The sequence below is a fragment of the Aedes aegypti genome, chromosome 1 (genome assembly GCF_002204515.2).
Source record: "Aedes aegypti strain LVP_AGWG chromosome 1, AaegL5.0 Primary Assembly, whole genome shotgun sequence".
NCBI classification, from domain to species: Eukaryota; Metazoa; Arthropoda; class Insecta; order Diptera; family Culicidae; genus Aedes; species Aedes aegypti.
Window position 1 is genome coordinate 155,403,688 of NC_035107.1, and position 19,656 is coordinate 155,423,343.

Genomic DNA, 19,656 nt, shown 5'->3' on the forward strand with positions numbered 1-19,656 from the left:
GAAGAATGTAACCCATTGCTTCTCTGCTAATGTATATCATCTCAACAGCTTCAGCGCAGACAATAGACGTAAAACTGACGAAATTTCCATCGATCACTCATTTAACTATCATTTATTGAAATTCGATATTCGACTTACACAAAATCACGCTCTTCTGGACCTACACAAAATATAAACACGTCCTGAAAATTGCTGTGTTACTTTGTCTCAGGAATAACATTGATTTGATCACCAGAAATAAAATAATTTTATTTTGTGTGAGAAAAGACATCCAACAACAAAAAATATTAATTGAAAACTTTCTAGAAATTAGTTGATAGGGATCATTATGATACATGACCACACACATTTTGGAAAATTGTTTTCAATTCTCTTTTTTGTAGCCTGTGGTGCAATTTACCAATTTTACCTTTTTGTATATAACTGTAGACTCACATCTCGGTATTTTGTGCGTCGATATCGAGATAAAGAAGCATACAAAATGATTATCATTGTCATTATCATTGAAAATAATTAATCGCATCAAAACAGACGTGCCATCGTTTATGGGATTAACATTGCGACAACATTTATGTCAAACGCACAAGACTACGGCGACATTGGGCGGTATGAATAAAATGTAGTAAAGTTGAGTTTACTACAATCTCAATAATAATTGCTACATTTGCAACACTAGTGGAATGCGTTTGTTACATTTCAATTTACTGTATCTTTCGAACATACTAGAAACAACGCGTTGGTATGAATAAAGGTAGCATTTACTACAAAGCTACTGGTAGTTGTCTTCACATGTTGCTACACATGCTTCGAAATTGTGGAATTGAATTAATTTACATTTAAGTACAAATCATGAGAAAACGTTGTGAGTTTTGACATTAAAAAAAATCTGAGATTCCGGTAAGATTACCTTGGCAATTAAGATGATGAATGTCGATGGGAATTGTTATTCTGAATTTACCGAGAGTCAGTCGAAGTTTTGGGATTCCGATAGACATTTTGGATTTGTTATGATAATTGTAGAATTCTCGGTGTTGTTCTGGAATTCTTGTGGAAATAATAGAAATCTGGTAGAAACTTTGGTACTTTGGTTGAGATTCCGGTTATTTCCCTTTTCGAATATTGTGGGTATCTTCGAGGCGGTACATGAGTAAGAATCCATAAGATTTCGTTGGTATTCCTGCAAATTGTGGCGTGAATCTTTAGAATTCTGATGTCAAAATTGTGATTTTCAGAGGAAATCTTTAATTCTGGTATAAACCTTTTTAAAATCGGTATACTCAATGCCGATGGGAATTTTTGTGATATCGGTACGAATTATTATAATTTTGATGGGAACCCTGGCATTGCAGGGGGATTCTCATTGAATTTTAACGCTCACCCAGGATTCACTACACTTTCCGTAAAAATCTGAACATTGCACCCGGATTTCAGAATTTCCACCAGATTGAATTGATTACAAGTTTTCTATGAATCGAATGAAATACAAGATTCTAATAAAACATTTAGATGAAACGGACTCATAAGAATTTTTGATGGAATTCCAGAAAAAAATCCTAGAGATTCCAGAGTTTTAAAAAATCCTTCCTCAATCCAATCACTGGTGTGTGAATTGATTTTTAATACTAGGAATTCCAGGGATCCGACCGCAATAACAAGAATACCACATGAATACAACTGTTTTGGCTGTTTTAATGGTCCATTTTTTTTTCGAATTTTATACATAGCAACTAGCGATGGATTTTCGATTTTTTTTACAATAGTCTTGAAGATTTTTATTTTGCTGAAAAACGGTTCAAAATTTGTTAATCTTCGTAATATTTTTTTTCATGTGTCTATTAAACCTTGAATATAACCTATTTCTAAGCTATGTATATGTATAATTGCTATTTTTTGGTGATGCATCAGATTTGAAAACAGTAATCTGTGATCAAGTAGATTTACAGCGTCCCGCTCATTAGCTGAACAAAGCTGTCATCGTGGAGGGGAGTTATACGAGTTATCGTGACACGTTGTTTTGGTAGTCGATTTATATAGAGATCAAACGATTTCCCATTCGCATGTCCCTTACATAAGGCGTCAAAGTGGATTTGACGTTGATTTTTGCTGTATATCATTTTATCACTATTCGATGAATCTTCCATTCGATGCACTGGTTTGTCTTCAAATGTCATGAAGTGTTCATTACTTATCTATGCTTTCAGCAGAACCTTTCTAATTCTTCTAACTGTACGTACACAATTTGCACCTTAGAAATTAAAGGTAATCTGTTCGAAGGTACACAGTCTTTGATTTAGAAAGCAATTCTAGATTATTTTCTATTTGCATTCTATTTTGTTTAACTTAACGCTAACATGAAATCACTTTCGGATTCAGGAACAGAAGTTGTACTACCTGTCTTCATCTGAACCTTCATTTTAGCTTGCAACTTAGTTTTTATGAATTTTAATTTAGTTTTACTCAGTTTTGCTTTTTTGTGCTCCAAACTAATTTCTTTGTCGATCAGGTCTAGCTTATCTTTAATATTTTCAATAGATTTTTCACTTGTCTCGTCTACCTTGTTGATTACGCTTGGCTCAGTATGACTACTATTCTGATTGGCGTATACAACATAGAGCTCGGAATATTGACCTGCGTCATTTGAAACATTAATGTCGGCAAAATCTCTAAAGTTGGAAAACGGATCAGCAGGATCCGATGGGTAGCGGAATTTTTGCACCAAGGGTGCTGCAAACGGTCGTTGATGACCATTGTGACTTTTAAGATTAAGCCCGTAAAAATCGTTCTGGTAACCTCTCAGTGGAGGATCGTTGTCTTGATAGAAGGTTCCACCCTTTAGGACGCCAAAATCCCCTGAACCTAATATTGACGGTTCAACCAATTTCGCTCGTCCAGCTGTCGGCGGTCGGAATCTTTCAACTTCAGATGGCTGAAAATATTGTCGGGAACTGCGCATGAAGGAGGGATAAAAGCCTTCCGAAGCAGCCACCGCTCTCTCCTCGTCGGTGAGTTGCGCACTTTCATCTCGCCTTGTCGCAGTGATGTACATATGCTGATTGTATGGGTGGTGAAATGCGCCAATGGACGTTGCTCGTCTAACAGTCGCTTGAGTTGCTGAATCTCCATTGTGTTCGTCAGGTTCCATCATCAGGTCTTCGTCACTTGCGGTTTTATCTGCAATAAGAAATGAAGTACGCATTAAAGCATAGGCGAGAAAGTCAATATAAGGTTTTAGTGCTAGTAATGTAGCCTTTAGTAGCTGAGATTCATTCTCGACGATTTTCGGCTATGATATCTTGTGCAGCCTATCAACAAGTTCCATGTCGTTTCTACATAGTGCGCCTTTTAAACACAAAATCATTCGATTTATCCCGTGAAATACTCATTTGGAAAATTGTTGTCCTTATGCCTATTATGGACCCCACCTGGGTACGGCCAGTATGTATACTGGCAGCGGACGACTAAGGACAAGTCATTTTTTCATTGTCTTGAATCAACCACAACTATTTTTTGTGAATATTGTATAAAATTTCAGCTGATTGATTCCACAAACCAACGAAAATTTTTACTGTAGTGGTGATCAGAGGTCGCCTTTTTCTAACATTAACGTTTCTAGGCCACAGTGGAACGATTGCCTATAAGGTTGGTCTTTAATTGGGTTCCATAGAACAACACTTGCAGCGATATTATCAGGGTGATCTTCCATAGTAATCGTTTACGAAAAAATCTTCTAGAAGATCCTTATGCTAGTGACATAAAAAGCGAATAAAGAAAGTGGGTACCAGCGTCCAATAGGAGACTTTACTACGTCCTAGTTTTGTGCATATTATAGCTATCTTTTTCATAATAAATTCACCCTTCTTTTCGAAACAGGTTGTTTTTCAGAGCATTGCAATGAGACTGTGTGGATCCCACCAAAATTAGAGGACAAATCCAAACAAAACTTAGTATGTAAAAAATATGGCGCGGTAAATGGCTGGGCATGGCGTACCATTGGTATCTCGCGTACCTGCAGGAATAAAATAGACCCCTTTGTGCGGTCCTTAGCCTCTTGCCCAGCAACTCCTATCCCTACCTCCTCGTGGTACTGGCCGGGGTACGAGTAACCTGTGGGAAGATCGGGTAACCAACCCCCGGTGGGAACCTTGGTCGTATGCTGACAGGGAAGGGGGGATTTGCTATTGCTTTTGCTTCTGCAAACCTGGAGCGTCTAAACTCCATGTTAGGAGCGGCTCACAACAGCGTCTGTTCCCCATGTCAGGGGCGGCTGATCATCGTCCGAGTGCCAGAGAAGGACTCTAAGCTAAACTGCGCACTATGGCCCTCCGAACATTTAGGAGGAATTGTCCTCCGGAAATCTAGGGGGTTGGTGTCAGGCCCTGCAAGCCAACCGTAAAAACACATCAGTACAGGAATGTCAACGAGAGAATACAGAGACCGGAACAATCGGCAAAGACCACAGCGACGAAAATGGACTAGCGATTGGAAACTCGGTACGTGGAACTGCAAATCTCTCGTAGCGCTGCAGGAGGTATGCTGGACAGGAGCATTGGTGCGAACGTTTAGAGGTAATCATACCATCTACCAGAGCTGCGGAAACACACGCGAGCTGGGAACTGCTTTCATAGTGATGGGTGATATGCAAAGGCGCGTGATCGGGTGGTGGCCGGTCAATGAACAAATGTGCAAGTTAAGAATCAAAGGCCGATTCTTTAACTTCAGCATAATCAACGTGCATAGCCCACACTCCGGAAGCACTGATGATGACAAGGACGCATTTTACGCGCAGCTCGAACGCGAGTACGACCGCTGCCCAAGCCACGACGTCAAGATCATCATGGGAGATTTGAACGCTCAGGTTGGCCCGGAGGAAGAGTTCAGACCGACTATTGGAAAGTTCAGCGCCCACCGGCTGACGAACGAGAACGGCCTACGACTGATAGATTTTGCCGCCTCCAAGAACATGGCCATTCGTAGCACCTATTTCCAGTACAGCCTCCCGTATCGGTACACCTGGAGATCACCTCAGCAGACAAAATCGCAAATCGACCACGTTTTGATCGATGGACGGCACTTCTCCGACATAACCGACGTCAGAACCTATCGTGGCGCTAACATTGACTCCGACCAATACCTGGTGATGGTGAAACTGCGCCCAAAACTATCCGTCATCAATGATGTACGGTTCCGACGCCCGCCCGGTACAATCACGAGCGGCTGAAACAACTGGATGTCGCCAATGCGTACGCGCAGCATCTTGAGGCAGCGTTGCCGGATGAGGGCGAGCTCGATAGGACCCCTCTTGAGGACTGCTGGAGGACAGTCAAAGCAGCCATTAACGACGCTGCCGAAAGCGTTGTCGGATATGTGGAACGGAGCTCAAGAAACGATTGGTTCGACGAGGAGTGCCAGGAGGTTTTAGAGGAGAAGAATGCAGCGCGAGCTGCAATGCTGCAGCAAGGGACGCGGCAAAACGTGGAACGATACAGTCTGAAGCGGAAACAGCAAACCCGCCTATTCCGGGACAAAAAGCGCCGCCTGGAAGAGGTGGAATGCCAAGAGATGGAGTTGCTGTACCGCTCTCAAGAAACGCGGAGATTCTATCAGAAGCTCAACACATCCCGCAAAGGCTTCGTGCCGCGAGCTGAGATGTGCCGGGATAAGGGTGGGAGCATATTGACGGACGGACGCGAGGTGATCGAAAGGTGGAAGCAGCACTATGATGAACACCTGAATGGCGCAGAGAACACAGGCACAGAAGGTCAGGACAGCGAAGGCGATGGCTACGTCAGTACAGCGGACAGCGGAAACCAACCAGCTCCCACGATCGGGGAAGTTAAGGATGTCATTCAACAGCTCAAGAACAACAAGGCCGCTGGCAAGGATGGTATCGGAGCCGAACTCATCAAGATGTGTCCGGACAGGTTGGCAGCTTGTCTGCTTCGGCTGATAGTCAGAATCTGGGAAACGGAACAGCTACCGGAAGAGTGGAAGCAAGGCGTTATATGCCCTATCTACAAAAAGGGCGACAAACTGGAGTGTGAAAATTATCGTGCAATCACCATCCTAAACGCCGCCTACAAAGTGCTATCCCAGATTCTCATCCGTCGTCTATCACCTATAGCAAACGATTTCGTGGGAAGTTTTCAGGCAGGTTTCATCGACGGCCATTTGTTCATCGATTTCAAGGCGGCATACGATAGTATCGACCGCGTAGAGCTATGGAAAATCATGGACGAGAACAGCTTTCCCGGGAAGCTCACAAGATTGATTAGAGCAACGATGGAAGGTGTGCAAAACTGCGTGAAGATCTCGGGCGAACACTCCAGTTCGTTCGAGTCTCGGCGGGGACTACGACAGGGCGACGGACTTTCGTGTCTGTTGTTCAATATTGCGCTTGAAGGAGGATTTGCAAGCTCTAGGGGTTTTCGAACGCCGAGTGCTAAGGACGATCTTCGGCGGCGTGCAGGAGAACGGCATGTGGCGGCGAAGGATGAACCACGAGCTCGCTCAACTCTATAGCGAACCCAGCATCGTGAAGGTAGCTAAAGCTGGAAGGATACGCTGGGCAGGGCATGTTGCAAGAATGCCGGACAACAACCCTGTAAAGATGGTGTTCGCTTCGAATCCGGTCGGAACAAGAAGGCGTGGGGCGCAGCGAGCTAGGTGGATTGACCAGGTACACCAGGACCTGGAGAGCGTGGGTCACAGTCGAGGATGGAGAGAAGCGGCCATGAACCGAGTGAATTGGCGTAATATTGTTGGCGAGGCTGTATCAAGATAATTGATGTAAAGCCAAATAAGTGAGTAATGTAAAAAATATTTGAGCATGAGCATGAGCATGATTGACCGCCCGCAGATACTACTCCGTTATTGCAAGAACAGCTGTACTTACACAGGGAACCAACAGACGCTACTCGGGATCAGTAGCATCCTCAATGTGTAAGTACTGGTGCTCTCATTGTTATAACAAACAATAACAATTCTGATGCATAACATTTTGAGACTAATTCTGATTAGAAGATAGGATGATAATTGTACGATTCTTATGAGCATTAAACGACTTTGGCTTAAACAATTAATTTTTCAAATATTAGAAGATAAGTAAGGTACTAGGGTTTCAGCAAATAATTCTTATATAGGGTGCAGAGCTACTTGGGCACTTCCATGATTCACTTTGGCAAGGGGAGTTTTTCTTGGCCGAATTGTTTGAAACTTTGCAATAAGAATCGTTTCACTACGACGCATATTGTGGCGAAATATGAGCTTTGAAGCTTTTAAAAAAATCCCACTGCCGAAGTGAATCAAAAGTTCCAAGAATAGGATCCGGTTCCCTACTAAGTTTTTTTTTGGCTTTGTCCTTCAATTTTTGTAAGATTCACACAGATAAAATGTAATGTTTTGAAGAACAGCCTATTTCAAAAAGAAGGGTGAATTTATTATGAAAAGTATATTCTTCTTCTTGGCATTAACGTCCCCATTGGGACATAGCCAGCTTCTCAGCTTAGTGTTCTTACATATGAGCACTTCCACAGTTATTAACTGAGAGCTTTTTTTTTGCCAAAGATGCCATTTTCGCATTCGTATATCGTGTGGCAGGTACGATGATACTCTATGCCCTGGGAAATCAAGGAAATTTCCATTACGAAAAGATCCTGGACCGACCGGGAATCGAACCCAGACACCTTCAGCATGGTTTTGCTTTGTAGCCGCGGACTAGATTTTGGTACCGGGAGCACCGGTACCAAAAGTACCGGTAATACCGACCAATTTTTGGTACCGTAATACCGGTACTGGAAAGCATTGAGTACCGGTATTTCCGGTACGGATGAAACATCTAATTACACTGCGGAACACGGTTTTGTCTCAAGCACCAAAATACCGCTATTTACTAAATTAAGGGTTGCTGAGTCCATTACCGTTTTCAGAAATATCATGACACGTCTAGTTTTCGAGATATTGACTGTTGAAAATGCAAAATATGACTGTTTTAGCCAACTTGCATGCAAGTTTTCCAACTTGTACGGTAATTTATTTGCTCAATTTGTCACAGAATTCAAATTTCATGTATAGAACAATAATTATCATCGAAGTTCATAATAGCTTCGATGGTAAAATGTTATTTTTTGGTGGTTCGAAAAAAATGTATTATGCCATATAAGAGAAACGAACAATTTTTTATGAAAACTGCAAGCATGTTGAAAAAAATCGATTTAAACTAAATTTTATCATTAAATACCAACTGATTTGTATATAAATTGAAAGTTCAAGTCCTATTTAGCATGTTTGGTAGATCATATCACAAAAAAGTTTGATAAATCATACTTTAAATTTCATGTAAACATCACTTAAACCAGTGTTTTATACAACTTTGGCGACCTGTAGCTTAAAATTGTGACGTGCTGGAACATTTCTGAGAACGGCATCAGACTCAGCTACCCAAAATCTACTAGAGACACATAATTTGATCCTTGAGACACGCAAAAGTGTCATTTTTGTTACGCTGTGTTATTGTTTGAATCACTAGCATTCTTCACAACAAATACTAAACACGTTTGGTAAAGTTCGTTTATTACGGATTTCTCAGGCCGATCAAAGAACGTATTACATAAGCGTTTATTATAATTAAAATGTTATCAGCATAAAAATGTTAGAAGCACGGTCATTGTTTGCATCTTGGGGGTCATGCACAAATTACGTCACGCTGCAAGGGAGGGGGTCAAGCCAAGCGTGACAAGCCTTACAAAATTTTCGAATGACTCATACAAAAAACGTGTCAAAGGGGGAAGGGGGTCAAAAAAGTCAAAATTTAGCGTGACATAATTTGCTACCATCCCTTGTTTCCGTTAAACATTGATTTGATATTGATTGATAGAAATGTTTCGTGTATTACAAGTCTGCCAAGTTCAAAGCGAAATACTTGTTGACACTTCACTATGGATTGGCAACCATTAGAGCAACATTTGGATGGACCCAGAAAGAGCTTTCTCCGTGTCTGAAAGTTTTATTACAAAAATACACAAACAAATGTCAGTTAATCATTGAACTTTAAACATGCTTTGCATTTTAAAATCGTATTTTATAAATGAAAAGCAAGAGTATAACATGGAAATAGTTCTTAAATTATTCATTTTGAACGATTTTCCGCATCATATACAATATAACACAATACATCTGCATCTTTTTCGAATTTTCTATGAAACGGTCAACTATGTATGGTTTGAGGACAGATTTGATTAAATGGTGGACCACGACGGACAGACTTTAGAGTTTAACACATATTTTTGAGTTTATCATAAGTTGTAAAGTTAAAGAAGTTTACTCATTATTATTTTAAGAGCATATATTCTTAGTATTATAATTCATAAAATCTAAAAATAGCCTTTAGCAACCCGGAGTTTTTTGACAAATTTGAAAAAGTTGCTTATTTTTTGTCCAATACTGCATGTTTTATATTTATTACAAAGAATCTTCCAGTACCGGTATTTTACCGGTACTACCGATACTGAGGTTTACAGCACCGTAAAACCGGTACTCGTCAAAAGGGGTCGGTACTAGGATCCCTACCGCGGACTCTAACCACTCCTTTAAGAAAGGCCCCCTTCTTCTTCTTTCTGGCGTTACGTCCCCACTGGGACAGAGCCTGCTTCTCAGCTTAGTGTTCTTATGAGCACTTCCACATTTATTAACTGAGAGCTTACTATGCCAATGATCATTTTTGCATGTGTATATCGTGTGGCAGGTACGAAGATACTCTATGCCCTGGGAAGTCGAGAAAATTTCCAACCCGAAAAGGTCCTCGACCGGTGAGATTCGAACCCACGACCCTCAGCTTGGTCTTGCTGAATAGCTGCGCGTTTACCGCTACGGTTATCTGGGCCCCTATAAAAAGTATATTATAGATATCTAGGCCCCCTATAAAAAGTATATTATAGTTATCTAATATGCGCAAAATTACGATGGAGAGCCTTCTTCAGCAAGCCTTCTTTTAGACCTCGCTACCCACTTTCTCCATTCGAAAACTTTAGTTTTCCGTCTGCCGGTTCTAGGATCTTCCAAAATATTTTGTTTTTTTTTTTAAACGATGACAGTGGATGATACCCCAGATATTATCGCTGCAAGTGTTTTTCTACGGGACTAGATGCATCGAGGCCAAACCTCGAATTTTCAAGTGCACGAATTCAAAGATTTAAAGAACCTGACAACCATTCGCGATGAAAAGTGTTTAGCAAGTTTTAAAAATAAATAAGGAACAAAAAAATAAAATGAAAAGAAAGTTATTATTTCAAACCTTTATTTTTAACGATAGTTGTTAAACTTTTTTTAATCGTCATCTGTTTTTTACTTTAAAAATTAAAAAAGCTGATGTCAAAAAATGACGAATCTTTTTCTTCTCCCCTTCAAAATTTTCGGATTTTTGCAGGGGGGGGGGGGGGTGACATAAAATAAAATTAATATTTGTATCAGCCTTATTGATAAATGTTTTGAAGCTATGACGTGAATATTCATTGTAACAACGTGATTGTGTGGCACAAATTTTGTTCATAAGAAAGGAAAATATTAATTGAATAATAAAATTTAAATATGGTCCACCGTCAAGAAGCCCAAATAACTGTGAAAGCGCATCTTCAGTATGAACAAATTGTGGGTTATGGGTTAAATTCCCTGCGCATAGAGGCATAAATACTAATAATAGTAGTGAAAGCCGAATTTCATCAAAAATGCTCAACTTTAGCATGCTCTAACTTTGTTGCCCTATGAGCAATCGGCATGAAATTTTGACAGCGAACTACAAATATCCTTATTATCACAAAATTTGAAATTTCGCTCATAATAATACACTCCAACCTCTTTTTACGACCGTTTTTTTTACCGACGGTTCTTTTTCCGACCACTTTTTTACGACCGAAATTCAGATTAACGACCGTTTTTATAAACGATCAATATCTTAAAAAGCATTCAAAATAGAGGGTCATGATGTTCAGCAAAGATGCTCAGTAGTTCAAGGGCTAACATATGGTGGCCATTGAATTGCGGAATTCTGCCACCAGGCGGCGTTAGTGAGCATGAAACTTTTGTTTTGCGGATATCTCAGGATCTTGACCACTTGGAAAGATGGCGCCTTCGGCAAAGTTGTTCATTAGTTCAAGCGCTATCATTATAAAAGCTATGAGATTCAAAATTTTGCCACCTGGCGGCGCTAGTGAGCATGAAACTTTTGTTTTGTGGATATCTCAGGATCTTGACCACTTAAAAAGATGGCGCCTTCGGCAAAGTTGTTCATTAGCTCAAGCGCTATCATTATAAAAGCTATGAGATTTAAAATTTTGCCACCAAGCGGCGCTAGTGAGCATGAAACTTTTGTTTTGCGGATATCTCAGGATCTTGACCACTTAGAAAAATGGCGCCTTCGGCAAAGTTGTTCATTAGCTCAAGCGCTATCATTATAAGAGCTATGATATTTAAAATTTTGCCACCAGGCGGCGCTAGTGAGCATGAAACTTTTGTTTTGCGGGTATCTCAGGACCCTGACCACTTAGAAAGATGGCGCCTTCGGCAAATCTGTTCATTAGCTCAAGCGCTATCATTATAAAAGCTATGAGATTTAAAATTTTGCCACCAGGCGGCATTAGTGAGCATGAAACTTTTGTTTTGCGGATATCTCAGGATCTTGACTACTTAGAAAGATGGCGCCTTCGGCAAAGTTGATCATTAGCGCAAGCGCTATCATTATAAAAGCTATGAGATTTAAAATTTTGCCACCAGGCGGCTCTAGTGAGCATGAAATTTTTGTTTTGCGGATATCTCAGGACCCTGACCATTTAGAAAGATGGTGCCTTCGGCAAAGTTGTTCATTAGCTCAAGCGCTATCATTATAAGAGCTATGAGATTTAAAATTTTGCCACCAGGCGGCGCTAGTGAGCATGAAACTTTTGTTTTGCGGATATCTCAGGACCCTGACCACTTAGAAAGATGGCGCCTTCGGCAAAGCTGTTAATTAGCTCAAGCGCTATCATTATAAAAGCTATGAGATTTAAAATTTTGCCACCAGGCGGCTCTAGTGAGCATGAAATTTTTGTTTTGCGGATATCTCAGGATCTTGACCACTTAGAAAGATGGCGCCTTCGGCAAAGTTGTTCATTAGCTCAAGCGCTATCATTATAAAAGCTATGAGATTTAAAATTTTGCCACCAAGCGGCGCTAGTGAGCATGAAACTTTTGTTTTGCGGATATCTCAGGATCTTGACCACTTAGAAAGATGGCGCCTTCGGCAAAGCTGTTCATTAGCTCAAGCGCTATCATTATAAAAGCTATGAGATTTAAAATTTTGCCACCAGGCGGCATTAGTGAGCATGAAACTTTTGTTTTGCGGATATCTCAGGATCTTGACTACTTAGAAAGATGGCGCCTTCGGCAAAGTTGTTCATTAGCTCAAGCGCTATCATTATAAAAGCTATGAGATTTAAAATTTTGCCACCAGACGGCGCTAGTGAGCATGAAATTTTTGTTTTGCGGATATCTCAGGACCCTGACCACTTAGAAAGATGGCGCCTTCGGCAAAGCTGTTCATTAGCTTAAGCGCTATCATTATAAAAGCTATGAGATTTAAAATTTTGCCACCAGGCGGCATTAGTGAGCATGAAACTTTTGTTTTGCGGATATCTCAGGATCTTGACTACTTAGAAAGATGGCGCCTTCGACAAAGTTGATCATTAGCGCAAGCGCTATCATTATAAAAGCTATGAGATTTAAAATTTTGCCACCAGACGGCGCTAGTGAGCATGAAACTTTTGTTTTGCGGATATCTCAGGATCTTGACCACTTAGAAAGATGGCGCCTTCGGCAAAGTTGTTCATTAGCTCAAGCGCTATCATTATAAAAGCTATGAGATTTAAAATTTTGCCACCAGGCGGCGCTAGTGAGCATGAAACTTTTGTTTTGCGGATATCTCAGGATCTTGACCACTTAGAAAAATGGCGCCTTCGGCAAAGTTGTTCATTAGCTCAAGCGCTATCATTATAAGAGCTATGATATTTCAAATTTTGCCACCAGGCGGCGCTAGTGAGCATGAAACTTTTGTTTTGCGGATATCTCAGGACCCTGACCACTTAGAAAGATGGCGCCTTCGGCAAAGCTGTTCATTAGCTCAAGCGCTATCATTATAAAAGCTATGAGATTTAAAATTTTGCCACCAGGCGGCATTAGTGAGCATGAAACTTTTGTTTTGCGGATATCTCAGGATCTTGACTACTTAGAAAGATGGCGCCTTCGGCAAAGTTGATCATTAGCGCAAGCGCTATCATTATAAAAGCTATGAGATTTAAAATTTTGCCACCAGGCGGCTCTAGTGAGCATGAAATTTTTGTTTTGCGGATATCTCAGGACCCTGACCATTTAGAAAGATGGTGCCTTCGGCAAAGTTGTTCATTAGCTCAAGCGCTATCATTATAAAAGCTATGAGATTTAAAATTTTGCCACCAGGTGGCGCTAGTGAGCATGAAATTTTTGTTTTGCGGATATCTCAGGACCCTGACCACTTAGAAAGATGGCGCCTTCGGCAAAGCTGTTAATTAGCTCAAGCGCTATCATTATAAAAGCTATGAGATTTAAAATTTTGCCACCAGGCGGCTCTAGTGAGCATGAAATTTTTGTTTTGCGGATATCTCAGGACCCTGACCACTTAGAAAGATGGCGCCTTCGGCAAAGTTGTTCATTAGTTCAAGCGCTATCATTATAAGAGCTATGATATTTCAAATTTTGCCACCAGGCGGCGCTAGTGAGCATGAAACTTTTGTTTTGCGGATATCTCAGGACCCTGACCACTTAGAAAGATGGCGCCTTCGGCAAAGCTGTTCATTAGCTCAAGCGCTATCATTATAAAAGCTATGAGATTTAAAATTTTGCCACCAGGCGGCATTAGTGAGCATGAAATTTTTGTTTTGCGGATATCTCAGGATCTTGACTACTTAGAAAGATGGCGCCTTCGGCAAAGTTGATCATTAGCGCAAGCGCTATCATTATAAAAGCTATGAGATTTAAAATTTTGCCACCAGGCGGCTCTAGTGAGCATGAAATTTTTGTTTTGCGGATATCTCAGGACCCTGACCATTTAGAAAGATGGTGCCTTCGGCAAAGTTGTTCATTAGCTCAAGCGCTATCATTATAAGAGCTATGAGATTTAAAATTTTGCCACCAGGCGGCGCTAGTGAGCATGAAACTTTTGTTTTGCGGATATCTCAGGACCCTGACCACTTAGAAAGATGGCGCCTTCGGCAAAGCTGTTAATTAGCTCAAGCGCTATCATTATAAAAGCTATGAGATTTAAAATTTTGCCACCAGGCGGCTCTAGTGAGCATGAAATTTTTGTTTTGCGGATATCTCAGGACCCTGACCACTTAGAAAGATGGCGCCTTCGGCAAAGTTGTTCATTAGTTCAAGCGCTATCATTATAAAAGCTATGAGATTCAAAATTTTGCCACCAGGCGGCGCTAGTGAGCATGAAACTTTTGTTTTGCGGATATCTCAGGATCTTGACTACTTAGAAAGATGGCGCCTTCGGCAAAGTTGTTCATTAGCTCAAGCGCTATCATTATAAAAGCTATGAGATTTAAAATTTTGCCACCAGACGGCGCTAGTGAGCATGAAACTTTTGTTTTGCGGATATCTCAGGATCTTGACCACTTAGAAAGATGGCGCCTTCGGCAAAGTTGTTCATTAGCTCAAGCGCTATCATTATAAAAGCTATGAGATTTAAAATTTTGCCACCAGGCGGCGCTAGTGAGCATGAAATTTTTGTTTTGCGGATATCTCAGGACCCTGACCACTTAGAAAGATGGCGCCTTCGGCAAAGTTGTTCATTAGCTCAAGCGCTATCATTATAAGAGCTATGAGATTTAAAATTTTGCCACCAGGCGGCGTTAGTGAGCATGAAACTTTTGTTTTGCGGATATCTCAGGACCCTGACCACTTAGAAAGATGGCGCCTTCGGCAAAGCTGTTCATTAGCTCAAGCGCTATCATTATAAAAGCTCTGAGATTTGAAATTTTGCCACCAGGCGGCTCTAGTGAGCATGACATTTTTGTTTTGCGGATATCTCAGGACCCTGACCACTTAGAAAGATGGCGCCTTCGGCAAAGCTGTTCATTAGCTCAAGCGCTATCATTATAAAAGCTATGAGATTTAAAATTTTGCCACCAGACGGCGCTAGTGAGCATGAAACTTTTGTTTTGCGGATATCTCAGGATCTTGACCACTTAGAAAGATGGCGCCTTCGGCAAAGTTGTTCATTAGCTCAAGCGCTACCATTATAAAAGCTATGAGATTTAAAATTTTGCCACCAGGCGGCGCTAGTGAGCATGAAATTTTTGTTTTGCGGATATCTCAGGACCCTGACCACTTAGAAAGATGGCGCCTTCGGCAAAGCTGTTCATTAGCTCAAGCGCTATCATTATAAAAGCTATGAGATTTAAAATTTTGCCACCAGGCGGCATTAGTGAGCATGAAACTTTTGTTTTGCGGATATCTCAGGACCCTGACCACTTAGAAAGATGGCGCCTTCGGCAAAGTTGTTCATTAGCTCAAGCGCTATCATTATAAAAGCTATGAGATTCAAAATTTTGCCACCAGGCGGCGCTAGTGAGCATGAAACTTCTGTTTTGCGGATATCTCAGGATCCTGACCACTTGGAAAGATGGCGCCTTCGGCAAAGTTGTTCATTAGCTCAAGCGCTATCATTATAAAAGCTATGAGATTTAAAATTTTACCACCAGGCGGCGCTAGTGAGCATGAAACTTTTGTTTTGCGGATATCTCAGGACCCTGACCACTTAGAAAGATGGCGCCTTCGGCAAAGTTGTTCATTAGCTCAAGCGCTATCATTATAAAAGCTATGAGATTCAAAATTTTGCCACCAGGCGGCGTTAGTGAGCATGAAACATTTGTTTTGCGGTTATCTTAGGATCCTGGCCACTTAGAAAGATGGCGCCTCCGGCAAAGTTGTTCAGTAGCTCAAGGACTATCATTATACACTCCAACCTCTTATTACGACCGTTATTTTTACGACCACGTTTTTTATGACGAAATTCAGATTAACGACCGTTTTTATAAATAATCAATATCTTAAAAAGTTAACAAAATAGAGGGTTATGATGTTCAGCACAATAGTCCAGTAGGTAATGACTATTTAACGAGCAACTTACGACAATCGACGCGCCACCATAATTCATATAACGGAGGGTATTAGAACTTACTTGGAAGTGATGATTTCGCAATTTGGAGGTTAACATCACCTCCAAACACTAGCGATTTTGCGGTGGGATGTTGACGTTTGATCACGAAAAGGGCTAACATGTGGTGGCCAACGAGATGCGGAATACCGCCACCAGGCAGCGCTAGTGCGCATGAAAATGTTGTTTTTTCTGATATCTCATTATCCTGACTACTTAGAACGATGGCGTCTTCGGCAAAGTTGTTCAGCGACTCAAGCACTATCATTATAAAGGCCACGAGATTCGGAATTTCAACACTAGGCGGCGCTAGTGAGCATGAAACTTTGGTTTTGTGGATATTTCAGAAGCCTGACCATCTAGAGAGATGGCGTCTTCGGCAAAATTGTTCAGTAGCTCAAGGGCTAACATTATTTGAGCCCAGAGGTTCGAGATATCGCCACCTGGCGGCACTAGTGAGCATGGATTTTTGTTTTGCAGATAGTTCAGTAGTCTGACCACTTAGAAAGATGGCGTTTTTCGTTATGACAAGTAATCTGAAACATGTTTCAGGGTTGCTGTTTTGGGCATATTAATAATATTTTTGTTTTTATAGAACATAATTTAAAAAAAAAGGTTTTCCATACATTCTTAGGTTCTCAACTTTTTTACAAAACGAATGCTTAGACGAAATTTGACAAGAGCATTCTCCTCTAATCGATTCCTTAGACTTAAAAGAGCATTTGGACAAAATATCTCCGTAAGGAGTGGCAGAGAGCGATTTGTATGATATGAAGAAACTGTTCTTTTGTCATTTTACGTACCTACAATAATAGCTGTTAATTTGATGGGGTTAACGACAGACGAACATAATTTTGTACCCGGAAAAAGTTAAATGTAGATATAATCCGTTAATGGTCTAGAAAAACTTATGTTCAAAACTAAATTTGCGTAAGTTTGATGAAGATGAAAAACTTGATATTTAAAGCAAAAATTATTGTTATTGGACTTGTACACCTCAAAAACACGAAGAAAACCAATTTTATTTTGAATTTTTCGTATGTGTTCCTAACTATTCGATATTGCAGATAAATGTTTAACTTTGTTTTTCAACTGTAAACATTTTTGGAAATTGGATTTTTGCCAGCTTTTTGAAAAAAAAAACTAGAACTCTGTGCGACGGCGCTAGTGAGCATAAAACTCAAAAAATATTAGACCTTAGGCTACTGAACAGCTCTGTCAAAGACGCCATTTTTCTAAGTGGTCAAACTACTGAGATATCCAAAAAAAATAAAAAAAAATCATGCTCACTAGCGCCGCCTGGTGACAAAATCTCAAATTCCTTGGCCCAAATAATGTTAGCCCTTGAGCTACTTAACAACTTTGCCGAAGACCCTATTTTTTTAAGTGGTCAGGCTACTGAGATATAAAAAAACAAACATTTCATGCTCACTAGCGCTGCCTAGTGGCAAAATCGCGAATCTCTTGGCTCAAAATAATGTTAGCCGTTGAGCTACTGAACAACTTTTTTTTAAGACACGGACACAATCTTCAGCCATTTTGCTGCACAGACTGTAACTTAACACTAGACTACGGACAAGCATGCTCCAATAGTACAGTCGAGAAAAATTCTTGACGAAAAGTTTCAATGGCTGCAGCGGGAATCGAACCCACACCCCATGACACGATGTGCTCATTGCCTGACGACACTAACCGCACGGCCGCGAGGCCCACAAACACCCTCAAATTGATGAAATCCCATAAGCCGTGAGTCTCGCTCAGCTGTGTCTTATAGAAGTGTGCGTAGTAGGAATGTGCGCTATAGGAATACAATTGTACACCAGAATAGAGACTAACATTCCTACCATATGTATTGGTGATTACCGATCAGCATTTGGTGGCTGCGGATAAACGCTCATTTTTCTACCGCACAGTTGTTCGACCAGGTGTGAAATCTCAGCACCATTTTGATTATATACAACCTCTCGTTTGATAGCTTTGTTCTCTGATTTGAAATTTAAACGAAAAGGTAAGAAACTGTATTGTTTATGCTTACATATTAATTGCTAATTACGCTCAATAGGTTCACCAATGGATTCCCCTGTCAAAAAAGGCAGAAAAACTCTGTCGCTCCAAACCAAAATTCAAATTTTGGATTGTTTGGCTGCGGGAGAAAAAGTTTTGCAGGTAAGCCGTAAATTTAACATTGCGCATACGACAATTACCACCATCAAAAACCAAGAGACTCAAATCAGGCAAGCTGTCTTCCGTGGAACTCATATTGATGGTAGTCGTACGGCATATATCCGAGATCCATTGATTGAACGGGCAGAAAAAGCATTGTTGATTTGGATTGAAGATAATCAACAAAAAAGCATTCCAATGAGTGGGGAAATAATAAGAGCAAAAGCTCTTGATGTCTTCAAGCGTTTGCAGAAAGAGGAGGCAACGACAAGCACTGCACAACAACGGGAATTCCATGCAAGTTCGGGATGGTTTTCAAAATTTGCAAAGAGACATTCTCTACACAATGTGGGTATTAAAGGAGAGAGCGCCTCAGCTGACACTACTGCGGCAGCCACGTTTCCAACTACCTTGGCCAAAATTATCGAAGAAGGGCAATATATTCCAGATCAAGTTTTCAATATGGACGAGACGGGCGTTTTCTGGAAGAAAATGCCTTCCAGCACTTATGTTACCATGTCTCAAAAATACGCGAAAGGCTACAAGGTAGCGAAAGAGCGCATCATGCTCTTAATGTGCAGTAACGCTTCTGGGGACTGTTGCATGAAACCATTGGTTGTTAACCGTTCATTGAGGCCAAGAGCACTGAAGGACGTTAGCATGGATTCGCTTCCGGTTCATTGGAGAATGAACGCTAAGGCATGGGTAACAAAAGCGATCTTCGAAGACTGGTTCACAAATTGTTTTGTGCCAGAAGCAAAGCAGTACCTTGAAGCTAAAGGACATGGTTTTAAGGTCTTGCTTCTGCTTGACAATGCAACATGCCACATTGAGATCAAACACAAACATGTTAAATTCCTATTTTTGCCTCCCAACACCACATCCCTGATCCAACCATTGGATCAGGGTATCATAGCAACATTTAAAAAGCACTACATTAAACAAACGTTCAAATATATTCTTGATAAAGTTGAAGCGGATAAATCATTATCCGTAACGGATGCACGGAAGGAGTTCTCAATGATGCAATGTGTTCAGTTCATCGGAATTGCAAAGGAAGCATTGAAACGTTCTACTCTGAATGGATGCTGGAAAGCAATATGGCCAACGTGCATTGCAAAAAACGAAGAAGTGCCGGATATGGATGCCACAATTATCAAAATCAGTAAGGCTGTTGGAAAGGAAGGATTTGAGCACCTAGAAAAGAAAGATTTGGAAGAATTGATGATTGATTACCCCCTCGATGATGATGAACTGATGGAGTTGTTGGT

At 40.8% G+C, this 19,656-nt stretch overlaps 1 protein-coding gene across 2 annotated transcripts in view; it reads right to left on the minus strand.

The window, feature by feature from the left end:
- Positions 1-693: 693 nt before the first annotated feature.
- LOC110678613 overlaps positions 694-19,656 on the minus strand; it is a 76,267-nt gene continuing 57,304 nt past the window's right edge. For both annotated transcript variants that reach the window (XM_021851728.1, XM_021851732.1), the window contains exon 3: positions 694-3,171. In XM_021851728.1, coding sequence (XP_021707420.1) covers positions 2,336-3,171 — 836 coding nt within the window. In that variant the 3' untranslated portion in view covers positions 694-2,335. The remainder of the gene's footprint in view (positions 3,172-19,656) is intronic.